Source organism: Thermobia domestica, chromosome 16 (assembly GCF_964235325.1).
Source record: "Thermobia domestica chromosome 16, izTheDome1.hap1.1, whole genome shotgun sequence".
NCBI lineage: Eukaryota > Metazoa > Arthropoda > Insecta > Zygentoma > Lepismatidae > Thermobia > Thermobia domestica.
The window spans coordinates 115,923,042-115,936,699 of record NC_137469.1 but is presented as its reverse complement, the minus strand read 5'-3'; the positions used below and the strand labels follow the sequence as shown (position 1 = coordinate 115,936,699).

The following is a 13,658-nucleotide window of genomic DNA, read 5'->3' as shown; positions in this document are numbered from 1 at the left end:
ATTATTTTTATTTGATCGTTGGCATATCGAATTTCACATCTCCAGCTTAAGCGAATCCCTGCATTTGACAAGTTGTGAATAAATAAAAGGAAAATTACGTATTATAAAATGCCCCATTTGCCCCCTTTAGCAGTGCAATTTTCGGAAACACTGAAGCCCATAGATACCTTCGTATTTTAAATTTAGAGTTTATAAGAACTACTACTATTTTTGCATTGGCCAGTTTCTCAATAAGAAAAGTTAAATTTGAACATTAGAGAAATGACACCCTTTTCCTCTTAGGAACTAATTTTTTTTAGAAGGATGAAAAACCTTTTCTATTATTTTTTTTATGTAAGAGCTCATAAACCACATTCCACAATTCCAACTTAACCAAACGTCTACATTCTTCACTTTCTTATTAAACAAAGGGGATTTAATTATTTTTGAATTTTCCCTTTTTCTCCACTTAGAAGTTTCCTTTTAAATTCTAAAATACGTTTTTATCTTATTTGCAATGAGAACTGTAAATACCCAATTTTACCTCTCTGACTTCAGGAATTCTTTAGAAACACTATTATTGGCACACAAAAATGTCAGCTCTTTACAATCCCCTCATTTTCAACAAATCTTCTTTATAGGTGGAATGTTTTACAAAAAAGGAGCTTTCTGATCTAGATCTGGAACCGTTTTCTTCGATTCCAGGTCTGGAACCGGTTCCACCGGAACCAGAACTTTCTGGCAATCCATAATCCACATTTCTTGTTTCCAGTCCTTTTTCTTTCCTTCTAGGCCAAATGTCCAATAAACCCCTAATGCTTGTCTAATTATTTTAAATGAGAAGTCCAAATTTCTAGCCATAAGCAATTCCGAGATAAGGGTTTGGGTACAAAACCTCGCGGCCAGAACTTCGCGGACCAAAACTTCGGCTCCCAAAACCTCGCGGCCCAAAATATCGCCGGACCGAAACCTCGCCTGGCCAAAACCTTCCCCGCCCAAAACCTCGCGGGACAAAATCTCGCCTGGTCAACACCTCGCCGCCCAAAACGTCGCGAGCCAAAATCTCGCTGGGCCAAAATATCGCCGGACCGAAACCTCGCCGGGCCAAAACCTCGTCTTGCTAAAACCTCGTCTTCCAAAACTTCGCGCCGCAAAATATCGCCAAACCCAAAATCTCGCCTGACCAAAACCGTTGTAATGATCTCGCGACACAGAATCTCGCCTGGTCTAAATGAAGCGAGACGTAGTGTCGCCTGGGAGGAAATGTCGTCAGGATAAAACCTCTTCACGACGATTTCTTCAATGTAGAATGTTCTGTATATTCCTATATGTATATATTTAGTAATAACACATAATTACATTAAAATAATGACAAGAAAAATTCTAATCCATGCTTTGGAAATCTATATATATAAAAATTAAATGACTATGCTTGTTACATTATACCTCTTGAGCCATCCTACCGATCTCAATCAAATTTTCAACATAGATGAGGTTCGAGCCTAGGATGTCTTTTATAATTTCACTTTGTCGGCACAACAAAAGAGAGGAGGAGTGCGAGCCGTATATATAAAGCCGTAGCTAGAGATTTCGGCGCCCCTACTCTCACCACACCAAGCTCTTCCTTCCTTTTTTCCTTTTTACTTATAAGAAAAGCAGCAGATATTGTTATACTACACTGAATTTTTATTAAGCTGCAGGCGAGATTTTGGCCCACGAGGTTTTGGCCCACGCTATGTTTTGGGTGGCGAGGTTTTGGGCGGGGAGGTTTTGGCCACACGAGGTTTTGGGCGGCGAGGTTTTGGCCCGGCGAGATTTTGTCCCGCGAGGCTTTGTGCAGCGAGGTTTTGGCCAGGCGAGGTTTCGGCTCGGCGAGATTTTGGGCCACCAGGTTTTGGGAGGCGAGGCTTTGGCCACGCGAGGTTTTGGCCGGCGAGATATTGGGCGGCGATGTTTCGGCCGTCCGAGATTTTGTCCGTATCCCCGAGATAAGACCTAATTACTGCATAAGGACTAATTGTAATCCCCCACCAATTTTCCTTCCCTCCAAGAAAAAGTACTTTCCGAATAAAATTTCCCCAGTAATAACTTATTGAAGGTGAATTAAAGTAACACTAGTATTAGAAGTTCGCAAATGAATTACAGTAATTCATGTCCAATTAGCATGTATTTCATATGTAATTAATAGTAGTGGTTACGGTAACTCTAATGTCACATCGTTTGTGTGTGTGTGTGACTACAATGTTTGAATAGAGTTGATTTTCAGTTTAACGTCCCTTTCAGCAGTGAACATATGAGATGGGACTGACTGATTAACGTGGAATCCGAACCACATGAACTTCCGCTAGGAATCGAACCCGAGTCTCCCATGCCAAAGGCGCGTTCTCTAACCACTTGGCCACGAAGGAGCTCCAACGTTGAATAGATTCAGCGCCTTTGTATTTGAAATTGGTGTCGTAAAGACATTTGTCGCACGGATGCATACTTAAGAAAGGCCAACCCGACAAGACTTAACGTTCTCCAAAATACTTTAAATATCATTTCATTTCTATGTTTGTGGTATAGCCACTTACATGTGTCTTGATGTTAATTTATTCTTAAATATCAATAGAATTCACACTATTTACAAAGTGCATTTCTAGGTTTGAAAGTTATTTACACACAGAGCCCGAAACGAATCAAAACGACTGAAAAATGCATGTCTTCAAATTTGGATATACTTTAATGTGTACAAATGAATTGCCTTCTAATGGTGGACACAAAGAAATATGTCGATTTTTTGACATTACGCCATGAACATAAAAATGTGAGCAGCTATAGCATGTCAAAATGATCTACTGCCTTGGTTTCATTAGTTTTGACGGATTAGTATGTTATGTTTTGATCATTGGGGCAATGTTTGAGATGTTATACTAGTACGTCAAACATTTATATACATGCGCGGAAACGTGAGGCGGTTGTAGTTTGTCTCTTGTTACCAGTGTTACCAATGTAGCACTGTGTTGCTTGAACTAGAAATTTTTAAGGATATTTTTATCAAAAACAATTGGTTCATTTATCATTGTTAGAATAGAAATTTTGCATCTTTTAAATGTTGTCTAGTGACTAAACTAGCATTATTTCCACTACAATTAATACTTCTAGCGTCTTCTTGCAGTGTGTTTAGCGACAGTACTATTCACCTTGTTGGCAGTGTGTTTAGTATCGTTACGACTTGTGTGTGTGCCCTATTACGGACAGGTTTGACATATATTTTTATGCCATATCAACATTCGGGCTCTCTGTGTATTTTCGGTAATATTAGAACTAGGGCTAGTAAATACGTCAGAGTTAAAAAAGAAACAATTCATACAATCAGCTACTAGTTTTCGTTTGTCGTATAGATCTGCAATTAATAAACAGATAAATAATATATTGCAGCAGAATAGAAGTTTTCATTTCTGTGAGATTGGCAATGAACAATGTATTGTTTAACGTCATAAGATTTTTTTTTTCTATTATTTCGAAAACTACACTTCACTATTTATTTATTTATTGACTCATGTGTGTAATGGCAAAGTTAAGGCACTTTGTCATGTTTTATGATTAACCACTTTAACACCATCGTATAATAGGAAATGTTAGTCATCATGAAGACAATACACAGAAGAACGTTATAACTAAAGAAAATGAAAATGAAATGAAATATTTCTCATAATGTTTAAAGTACCTCGATTATGCCCTTTAGGCTAAGGGAGACAGATGATTTAGGCAAGTGATTGATGGTGGAAAAATTGTTGGAATGAAAATAGTATGAGGCAGGGCTGGATTAACCCTTCTGGAGCCCCGGAGCTTGAAAAAGTATGTGGCCCCTGCTGACTTCACCTAGTACGTTTCTGTGAAGGAAAATGAAGGGAATATGTTTCATATTTTTGATCATATTTTATTTGATGATGATGATGATGATGATGATGATGATGATGATGGTGATGATGATGATTGTATCTTCATGATTCTTTTTAGATAGCCAGGTGAGATTTTGATCAGAGTAGAAGCCCTTGTCTACCTGGACGCCCGGAGCTATAGCCCCCTAAGCCCCCTCTTAATTCGGCCCTGGTAGGAGGAAACGGGAGTACTTTGGGAAAGCCCGTGAATACGATGTTGTCCACTAGAAACTTCCTTTGCCGGGGATCGAATTAGGGTCCCCACGAACCTGAGGTAAACTCTCTACCACTTAACCACCGTGCCTCCAACTACAAAGAAAAAGAAGAGAAAAGAAGAGAAATCTTAATAAAGGAGAAAAATACGTAGTGACGTAACTTTGACGGTATTGATTACAGGCAACCTACCTCAAGAAAATGTTTTAATTTCGTTTTAGATGCAGGAATAGTTGGTGAGATTTTAAGTGTATCAGGGATTGAATTCCATGCAAGTATAGCATAATAAAATACAAGAATAATGTCTACTGTAAAATATTTCTAGTAAAAAAGATGTTTTATGAGGTGGCATTTCTAAACACTCAATGAAGCGTGTGTGTATGGAGTGAGAAATTCCTAAGAATTAAAATTAATGAGAGAACTTTGAATAATGCAACTATGAAAAAAAAAACTTACGAGATTAAGCCACTGTTAATTGTCTCTTGTATCGAGTTATATGATCGTATGGCTTCAAGTCAGGCCCGTATCCACGGGGGGTCTAGGGAGGCCGGGCCTCCCTAAATTTTTACTGGCCCCGTAAAAGATTTACAGTAGGCTTGCAAAAGTACTATAATATGGTGATGAACTACCATATGGTTGGATCGGGCACCCCCTAACTTCAGCCGGGCCCCCCTAAGTTTTTGGGCTGGCTACGGGCCTGCTTCAAGTTAAATATATATCGTATACATCTGTTTTGTATTGTGAGGAACGCAAAAGAAAGTTCTTTTACATTTACCATAAAGCTTGTCATATTTAGTTCATGTAGACGTGAACTATCGTTTCATAGTATGCATATCTTACGTTTGTACACTATCGTAGTTAAAGAAAAAGGAAACCTTAAAAATTAATTATAATTTGGGCGAAATTCATTAATCATACTTCAGTATTATTGTCGTCTTGCTAGTGGAGGAGAAGGATTTGATATTTTTGAGCTTTCGGCATCTAAGGCCATTTAGCCATTCACGTTTTGAGGGATGATGTCCCTCGGCGAGCACACTACCTCGGGAAAGGGAAGGAAGGAAGCGGCGGAAGGGAAGGAAGTTAGGTACCATTCCGGCATTCGCCTGGTGTGAATGAGGAAAACCCAGGAAAACCTCATTCAGGATGGCTGGCCTGAAAAAGCTTTTTACACTTTTTCGATCGAGTGCCCCCACCGGGAATCGAAACTGCGACCGCTCGCACCGAAGGCGAGAGCGTTAGCGACTACGCTACGTGGGGCCAGATCATCTTGCTAGTGTCCAAATGAGAAGCTTAATTGGTGTATACGTAACTTTCAATTTCATCTTTATAGGTGGATTGATTATCGTACAGCATCAATTTCTAGCTTAAGTAGGCATTCTTCCCGAATTTTCGAAAACTACGCATCATGTTATTTTACTCACCCTTATAATTTTATTCAACTCTTTGGCGTATGTCTGATCTTTGGACAATTATTTTCTGCTATACGCCAATAACATTGTACATTTTCTAATGCTAGTACGACCCAACAAATATATGAAATTCCATCCGATTATCTTTCTTCTCTTTATATTTTACTTTTCAGATGTTATATATCGTTATTTGAATTTCCTGTCTGCCATCCTTCTTGCTATTGGTGCTGTTCTGGTAAGTAACAGTGCAACGAAGCACTTGTTAATCGCAACTTATATATTTAATTTGTCTTTTAGTTTGAAAACGTTCCAATCGTGGGTAGATCATGACATACCGAATATGTAATTCTCGTGTTTATGATGAGAAATTTATTTTAAAGGTTGACTGTGTTGTTGTAAATAGGTTGAAACTAGAATTTGCTTAAAATATATGCGACTTAGTGCCTGGAGGTGTAACACATTTATTTACAACTTTAGCACTATATCTCATAAAACAAGAAAATGGCATGTAGCCGGGACAGTTATTACTGGAACCGACACGATAAGTCGCTGTGAGCTAGAGACTGAGGTTAGCGAACCTGTATGTGTTCTAAATCTCTCGAAAGTCAGGAAACCACATACGAGGGTTATTATTTTTATAAGTATGGTCCGTTTGTGAATGCTATTTAGAATTGAGAATAAATGAATTCTCACTAGGGATGATTCCATACCGGAAACAAGTATCTGGGTAAGACCTATATATCGTCTGAAAGCTCTTGCCATAAGAAGTACGAAACCGTTTTCAAATCACGGGCAAACTCGCAACCTGACCCTATAAGAGGACAGTTTGTTGGTGTTTGTGACTATGTATGGTATATTCGACAGAAGTAAAATGAATGTTACGATGCATCACGCGTAAGCGCCTGATCCCATCATATTCTTTTTTGGCTCATTGCTAAAACGTGACTCGGGTAAGGGTTTGATAATATCACTTTGCACCCAGACGTACACATTTAGTCAGTGTTGCCGACGAATTGTAAATGCAATGTGGAAGATGGTTTCTGTACCACTGGATGTACATCCATGAAACGTGGTATAAACATCATTCGTCACTACAGAAAATATACTGTGGATATATTCTTCTCCCAGAACCCCAATTTGTCAGTGTTGGCATCCAATTGTAAAAATGAAAAGTTGTAAAACAGGTTCCGTACAATGAGACGTTTATACACCAAGCTTGGCAGAAACATAACACAACACTATAGCAAAATGACGTTGAGTGTGACCGTCTCTTAACTATTCTAGATTGTCAAAGTGTTGCGAACAAAGTGTAAACATCACAATGTTAGAAATAGCGTGATGAGCGAGCTCTAATGACAAATTGTGATTTCTCCATAATTGCTTTTTATATGTCACAATGCAGCTCCTATGACCACATGCATGAATATGATTCATCGAACCCTTTCTTTCTGTACAAGCTCCTAGCCTATGCCGTACGTTGTTGTGTGGTAAACAGTCATGTCCCACGATACATGTTCAGTCGCATATTCATATCATTAGACAATATAAAACTAACACCAAGCTAGTATACTGCTATTTGAAGAAATTCCATTTTGAAAAGAAAAAAACGTTAGCAATACTGACAGACCGGGGTGCTTAGGGAATGGTAGCAACCATAGTATGTTTGTTGTTGTTTCGAGTGATGTTTATGCCCAGTTTTGTCTCTTTGGATGCAATGGTCAGGCATGCTTTCGAGAAATGTATTTTAGAATGGTTGAAAAAAAAAACACACACACACTCACAACATACTACGGTACAAACCTAGTCACAGTCTAATTATGTCCGCCAATGTTGTAGACTTCATGAGAAGATCTTGAAAGTTTGCATTGGTTGACAATACTGCCAAACTGCGGTGTTTGGGAGACGGAGACACTCACACTATGTTTTCCATTGTCCAATGCTGCTTATGTCACACTTGTTATATATTCGTCCAATGGCACGCATGCCATTTGCCATTATGATGTTTACACTTGATTGGCAACACTGACAGCCTGAAATAGTTAGGAGATGGTCACACTGAACGTCATTTGTTGTAGTGTTGTATTATGTTTCCGCCAAGCTTGGTGTATAAACGTTTCATCGTACGGAACTTGTTTTACAATTTTTCATTTTTTAAATTGGTTGGCAACACTGACAAATTGGGGTCCTTGGGAGAGGAATATATCCACAGTATATTTTCTCTAGTGACGAATGATGTTTATACCACGTTTCATGGAAATACATCCAGTGGTACAGAAACCATCTTCCACATTGCATTTACAATTCGTTGGCAACACTGACCAAATGCTTATGTCTGAGTGCAAAGTGATATTATCAAACCCTTGCCCGAGTTACGTTTTAGCAATGAGCCAAAAAGGAATATGATGGGATCAGGTGCTCACGAGTGATGCATCGCAACATTCATTTTTACTGCTCTCGTATATGCCATACATAGGGTCACAAACGCGAACAAACTGTCCCCTTATAGGGTCAGGTTGCGAGTTTGTCCGTGATTTGAAAACGGTTTCGTACTTCTTATGGCTAGAGCTTTCAGAAGATATATAGGTTTTACACAGGAACTTGGAACCGGTATGGAATCATCCCTAGTCAGGCTTCCAACATTCTTTGCGTGGAATCTGGCGCCATTTAAATTCACAGTATCAGTCTATACACTTTATAGCGGTAGGTAAACATTTGCAGGAAAATAGAGCGACCATTAAAGTGGGTTGTTATCCGGTTGCTAGCAGCAAGAAACATGACACCGCATATATTCATATACAGATATACGGAGGCATATATTACGTGAATAGTAATAATGCATTGAATGACAGTAATGTGCGGGTGAGATTATTCAAAGAAAGTCAGGAAGCTCCCATGATGAATCGCACTCATTTCATCAATTCTTCTGGCTGAAAGGAGAATTCCTTCGACCTTCTGCCTATTACCAATTTTATCATGTGAAGAATTTCTGGACAGCAAGCATTTAGATAATTCTGAATGTCATGAAAATCGGGAGTAACTGCCTATCATTACAGGCAGCAGAAAGGAATCCAAAAACGATACTTGGATCTTACGATAAATGTTTAAACCGAAATGGAATCACATAGAAAAATATATGCCTAATTCCATATAAATTCAAAAAATAAATGTTTTTCAACTACGGTTACTTATTTCATTTTTATTACAAAACTAATCTTTCTTTTAAAGTATTCCTCGTATATCTTTTTTTTTTCTTTTAAGAGATTTGCGAGTTTGGCGGATGGATACAATTGAACTTTGTTTACATTCGGAACAGTTTTAGTTTCTAACAAACCTTTATGCCTCCATTTAGGATACAGTACTTACAATATTTTACTCTTGTAGCTTTGAAGTTCAGTGTCATCATCATCATATGTATTCTGCCTTTATTGGCAGGTCACTTGCCGCAGCTGAGAAGCTTCCATGCTCCACGGTCCTTCGCTAACCTTTTCGTCTTTGCATATGATCTTTCTGTTTTAATATCATCCATTAGTTGTAGTCTCCTTCGCCCCCTTCCTCTCTTTCCCGCCACCATACCCTTTAGGACGTCCCTCATGATACAATCTCTTCTTAAGCAATGTCCCAACCAGTTTCTCTTCCTCTTCCTAATAATATCTAAAAGTGTTCTTTTCTCACCCACCATATCTAACACTCTCTCATTCGTTTTCCGCTGTACCCAACTAATTCTTTCCATTCTTCTCCACACCCACATTTCGAAGGCTTCCAGTCGATTTTCGTCACCTTTACGTAATGTCCACGTTTCCGCCCCATACAGTACAACACTCCACACGAAGCATTTTATGAGTCTTTTTCTCAACTCTTTATTCAAGGTCCCACAAAACACTTTTCTTCCTCCTAAAGGCTTCTTTCGCCATTTCTATCCTTGCTTTTATTTCACGTTCGCACTTCATGTCATTACTAAGAATACTACCCAGGTATCGAAAACTATTCACTTGTTATATTTTCTCCCGTCCTACTTTTATATTTGACACAGACCCCTTCGTTCCAATCACCATGGCTTCTGTCTTTCTAACATTTATTTTCATCCCATATTCTTCAAAGCCCTTTCTCATATTTTCTCATTTGAAGTTCAGTGTAATTGCATAATAATAATAATAAGTAAACAGTATTAATTTATTTTAGGACCATTGCACGGAAGTTTTTCTAATAGTGAATTTTGTGTGTGCCCTTCGAAAGTTATGCAGAAATTTCCACCTTGGCAGGTTATCTGTGGCGCATGACGCTTCTAAGTATTGACTGGAGTTGCGATACCTTGTCACTATGTCAGCAATGAATCGGAGATTGAATATTAAGTTCTGTGCGCGCTTAGACAAAACTCCAAAGGTAACATCTGAGATGTTCGGATAGGTTTGCAGAGACACAATTCTTTCTCGTGTCTGGTTTATAATGACACTAGGATGCTCAGTGCAGACAGGGAGTCCGTTAATATTGAGGACACAGAGCTTTTATTTTTCTTTAAGTTTCAATTTATCATTTGGTAAGCAATCTCCTATTTAATCCCCAGCAAGGTCTGATATTGTCATGAGACTTGCATTTCGCTCATTCAAACTTATAACCTGAACTTTGTCAGTCCTTTAATTTATAATAACATACTTCCTCAAACCGGGCACTCATCATGTACCGTAGATTCCTTGTTGGCACTAAAGTTCTTATGTCATTCAATAAGGCGAAGAGAGAAAAAAGAAATTGTCCCCGTAAACTTGCTCTAACATGTGAAGTGATTCCGTTGGATCTTTCCCTAAGCGCCTATAGAACTCGATATTCACTCGTTGTCCCACTATTGAAATGGTGGTAAGGTATCACCACTCCAACACGTACTGGCGATCAGTGGAGCTGGATATCTTTGTATGTTTTCCAGTCATATTCAAGATTGACCACTTTGAAAAAGCTCCGTGTCAAAACTGACGTCACAGCAAAAATATCATAGTTGTTTCTTAACTTCATTAACTGCCTCTATAATTACATATCTCATAGACATCCAGTCCAGTTTTATTTTTCACAAAATACTAACATTCTAATTTCTAACTGGTACCATTCTATTTAAATGGTAGCATACTGTAATGTGTTATCTATTCTCTTCTTTTTGTAGGAGGAAAAATTTTTATTACTTCCGTGGATATTTCTGAGTTTACACAATTTTGCGATCAGAATTGCTATTCTTCCTGTAGTAATAGCGGTTAATTACGAAGATACGAATTGCTATATAAAAGTCTTGACATTGCTTTTCGAGGAAGGTAATTATTTAAAAAAGAAAAGAAACAAGCGATTTAGTAAATGTAGATAGCAATAATAGTTTTGTTTTCTTTAAATTTTACGTTTAGCATTTTATATAGTAAGTGTTTTATTTCAAATATTTATAAAAAAGTAATATATTCTAAAATAATCTTTTCAAGAAAGCACTAATACCAAAGTTATTGTTTGTTGAAGTTTAGTGGTCCTATTCAGATTATGTGAATCTGCATTCAAGATAGAATAGAAATAACTGTATTACCTTCAGAATTCAAAGTCATTCCGTTCTGAATCGACTCCATGAAACCACTAAACCAGAAGACAGGACAACGTGATAGATATTTAAGTAAACGTGTTGATGAAAGTTTATATATATGCAGTAGATGTAAATATCCGACTGCATTACATTGTTCCATAAGTTTTATTTTTATTCTAAAGTATATATCTATTTTGTTCATGAGTGCTGAAAAATGAAATAATATAGGTGAAAAGTGTGATAAAGGAGATAAAGAATAAATTAATCGAACATTTAAAATTGTTTGCATTTATAGACATATCATTTATGAAGCAACTTCCATGTATTTTTGAGATCTACTTTTCGATGAATATTAACGTTGTTTTTGCAACACATTCTAGATGACTAAAATGCATACTAGAAATTGACATTAGTGAGATTTTGGACATAAAATGATACGAAAATCTGTTTATTTTGAAGCTAAAGTTAAAGTATTGATTTATAAGTGTTTGACCTTCGCAACGCAGTAGTGAATAGTTTCTATTTTGCGTTGCTATGCTCATGTTTCGGATGTTTCAGAAATATTGGGTAAGAATGCGACAGCATGGTCCCATTTTTCGTAACCTCATAGCTGTATAATGACGCAAAATCATAATAAATGAGTTTCCTTCCACAGTCTAATTGCAAATTAAATACTGAAACCAGGAGTACTAGATGTGTACATGTTTGTGGGAAAATAAGGGAACCTGGACTACCCGGGTTACGATTTCTGGCAAGGCTCGTAGTATCGATGCTGAAACAAAATAAACTCCATTCCAAACAAGAAACTAATATACATTAGATAGATATGGTCAAAGATATAGCCTGCTCTTCAGACGATTATTCCTATTTCTCACATATGATCTTACGTTTCTCCTAGGAATTAACATTGAAACTACTGTATATTATTACTGTATAAAACTATATATTCATACTATGTATTACTCTTTCCGATTTCTGTAAAAGAAGAGGAGCTTAGAGGAAATGTAGTCTTGGGATTCTGCATTCATATGAAAAACATATTCCTCACTACTGATCTTAAGTCCTATATCTATGGGAATAAATACTAAAGATGGAAGTTGTAGTAAATTTCTACAAATAGAGAATTCATACCATAAAACTGCATTTCAGCTATCTGATACGTTTATTTTTGACATGGCGATCAGTATAGAAACCGTAAAATCGTAATTTTCTATCACTAGGTCGACATGACATAATAATTAGTAAACTCAGACAAAATAAGCTCTTTTAAATCCTAGATCTGTATTTTTTTTTAAATAAAGACTTCCATTGTTCCCCAGACGGACACGTTCATCCATTGATATATTTTTATACATTGTAATTTTCCTTAGTTACGATTGGAGCAAGTTTTAAATATTTCATAAAATAACTTTCCAGAATATATTGTTCACGAACTGTCATTATTCAAGGAACAACTCTAAAGTGCGATAACTCAGGTCATCATCTATTAACATTTTTGCACAGAGCGAGCCGTATATAAGTAGACACTTGAGGACCAGTAGCTGATTGACATAAACTCTGTGGTTCGTGACATATTGTTTCGTATGTACAAAAATGCTAACAGATGATGACCTGAATTATCGCACTTTAGAGTATATCTTTGTAGAAACTGAATTGTGAAAATGATATTAAGCGGAATGATAAAACAAAATTGTTATTTGTTAATTATTAACTATTAAACGTTGTTGCATGTATTAATTTGTATATTGTCTTGGTCTCCTTATTTTCCCCCTAACCTAATATGTTTTTAAAGCAATACTCTAGATATTATTATTATTATTTGTAATAAACAAACTAATAATACCTTATGTAATTTTTTCCTTACGATCTAATTGAATAGGTTTGATCTCGTATACTGTAGTACGTAAACGGATTTGTAAACTATTGAAATACATTCAAACATTATAGTTTCAATATTTCTGAAAATAAGTTATTAGGTTTCTCCAATAACATAGATCATTACTAGAATAATAACTAAAATGTAGTAGTATTCTGAAGCCCGTACACTCCACCAAAAAGTTAGAAAATATGTATTTAGAGATTTCAAGCCCGCATTTGGTTTATGGTCATTCTTCAACTTCATTTACAGAGACCAGGTTTGACCCATACAAAGATATGACGAATTCTTATTTTTATAGTTTATTGTTTCGCACTGGTGACGTGTTTCTAAAAATCTTTGTTATGTATTGTTTCCTTTTTACAGGATTACTTCTCTACAGTTGTAATGTTACGGGAAGCTATTATGTGAAGCTATCAAAGAAATGACGTCAATATTTTGAATGTAATGATTAGTGTGGCATGTCAGCAAAAGATTTATTATTCAAATGCATTGTAATTCTTTTGTGTGTATATATATATATATATTAAATGTTTTACATTCCAAATTACCGTTATTTTCTATCATGTTTATCAACTAACATAATTGGTCAAAATCCAGTTTTGTTCTGAAAGAGTCGGACATCGTAAACGAGATAGGCAAAGGTGGTTAAAAGTACCGATCCATATCTGCCGTATGCCTAACACTTATGTTATAATTTGAACTTACTTTGTGTA

General features: G+C 36.7%; 1 protein-coding gene across 2 annotated transcripts in view; it reads left to right on the top strand.

The window, feature by feature from the left end:
• LOC145672800 (uncharacterized) overlaps nucleotides 1-13,443 on the top strand; it is a 35,576-nt gene extending 22,133 nt beyond the window's left edge. The window contains exons 4-6 of one of the 2 annotated variants that reach the window (XM_081741957.1): nucleotides 5,698-5,759; nucleotides 10,671-10,815; nucleotides 13,309-13,443. In XM_081741957.1, the coding sequence (XP_081598083.1) occupies nucleotides 5,698-5,759; nucleotides 10,671-10,815; nucleotides 13,309-13,370 (269 nt within the window). In that variant the 3' untranslated portion in view covers nucleotides 13,371-13,443. The remainder of the gene's footprint in view (nucleotides 1-5,697; nucleotides 5,760-10,670; nucleotides 10,816-13,308) is intronic. The other variant, XM_081741958.1, reaches the window with a different exon arrangement.
• Nucleotides 13,444-13,658: the final 215 nt, after the last annotated feature.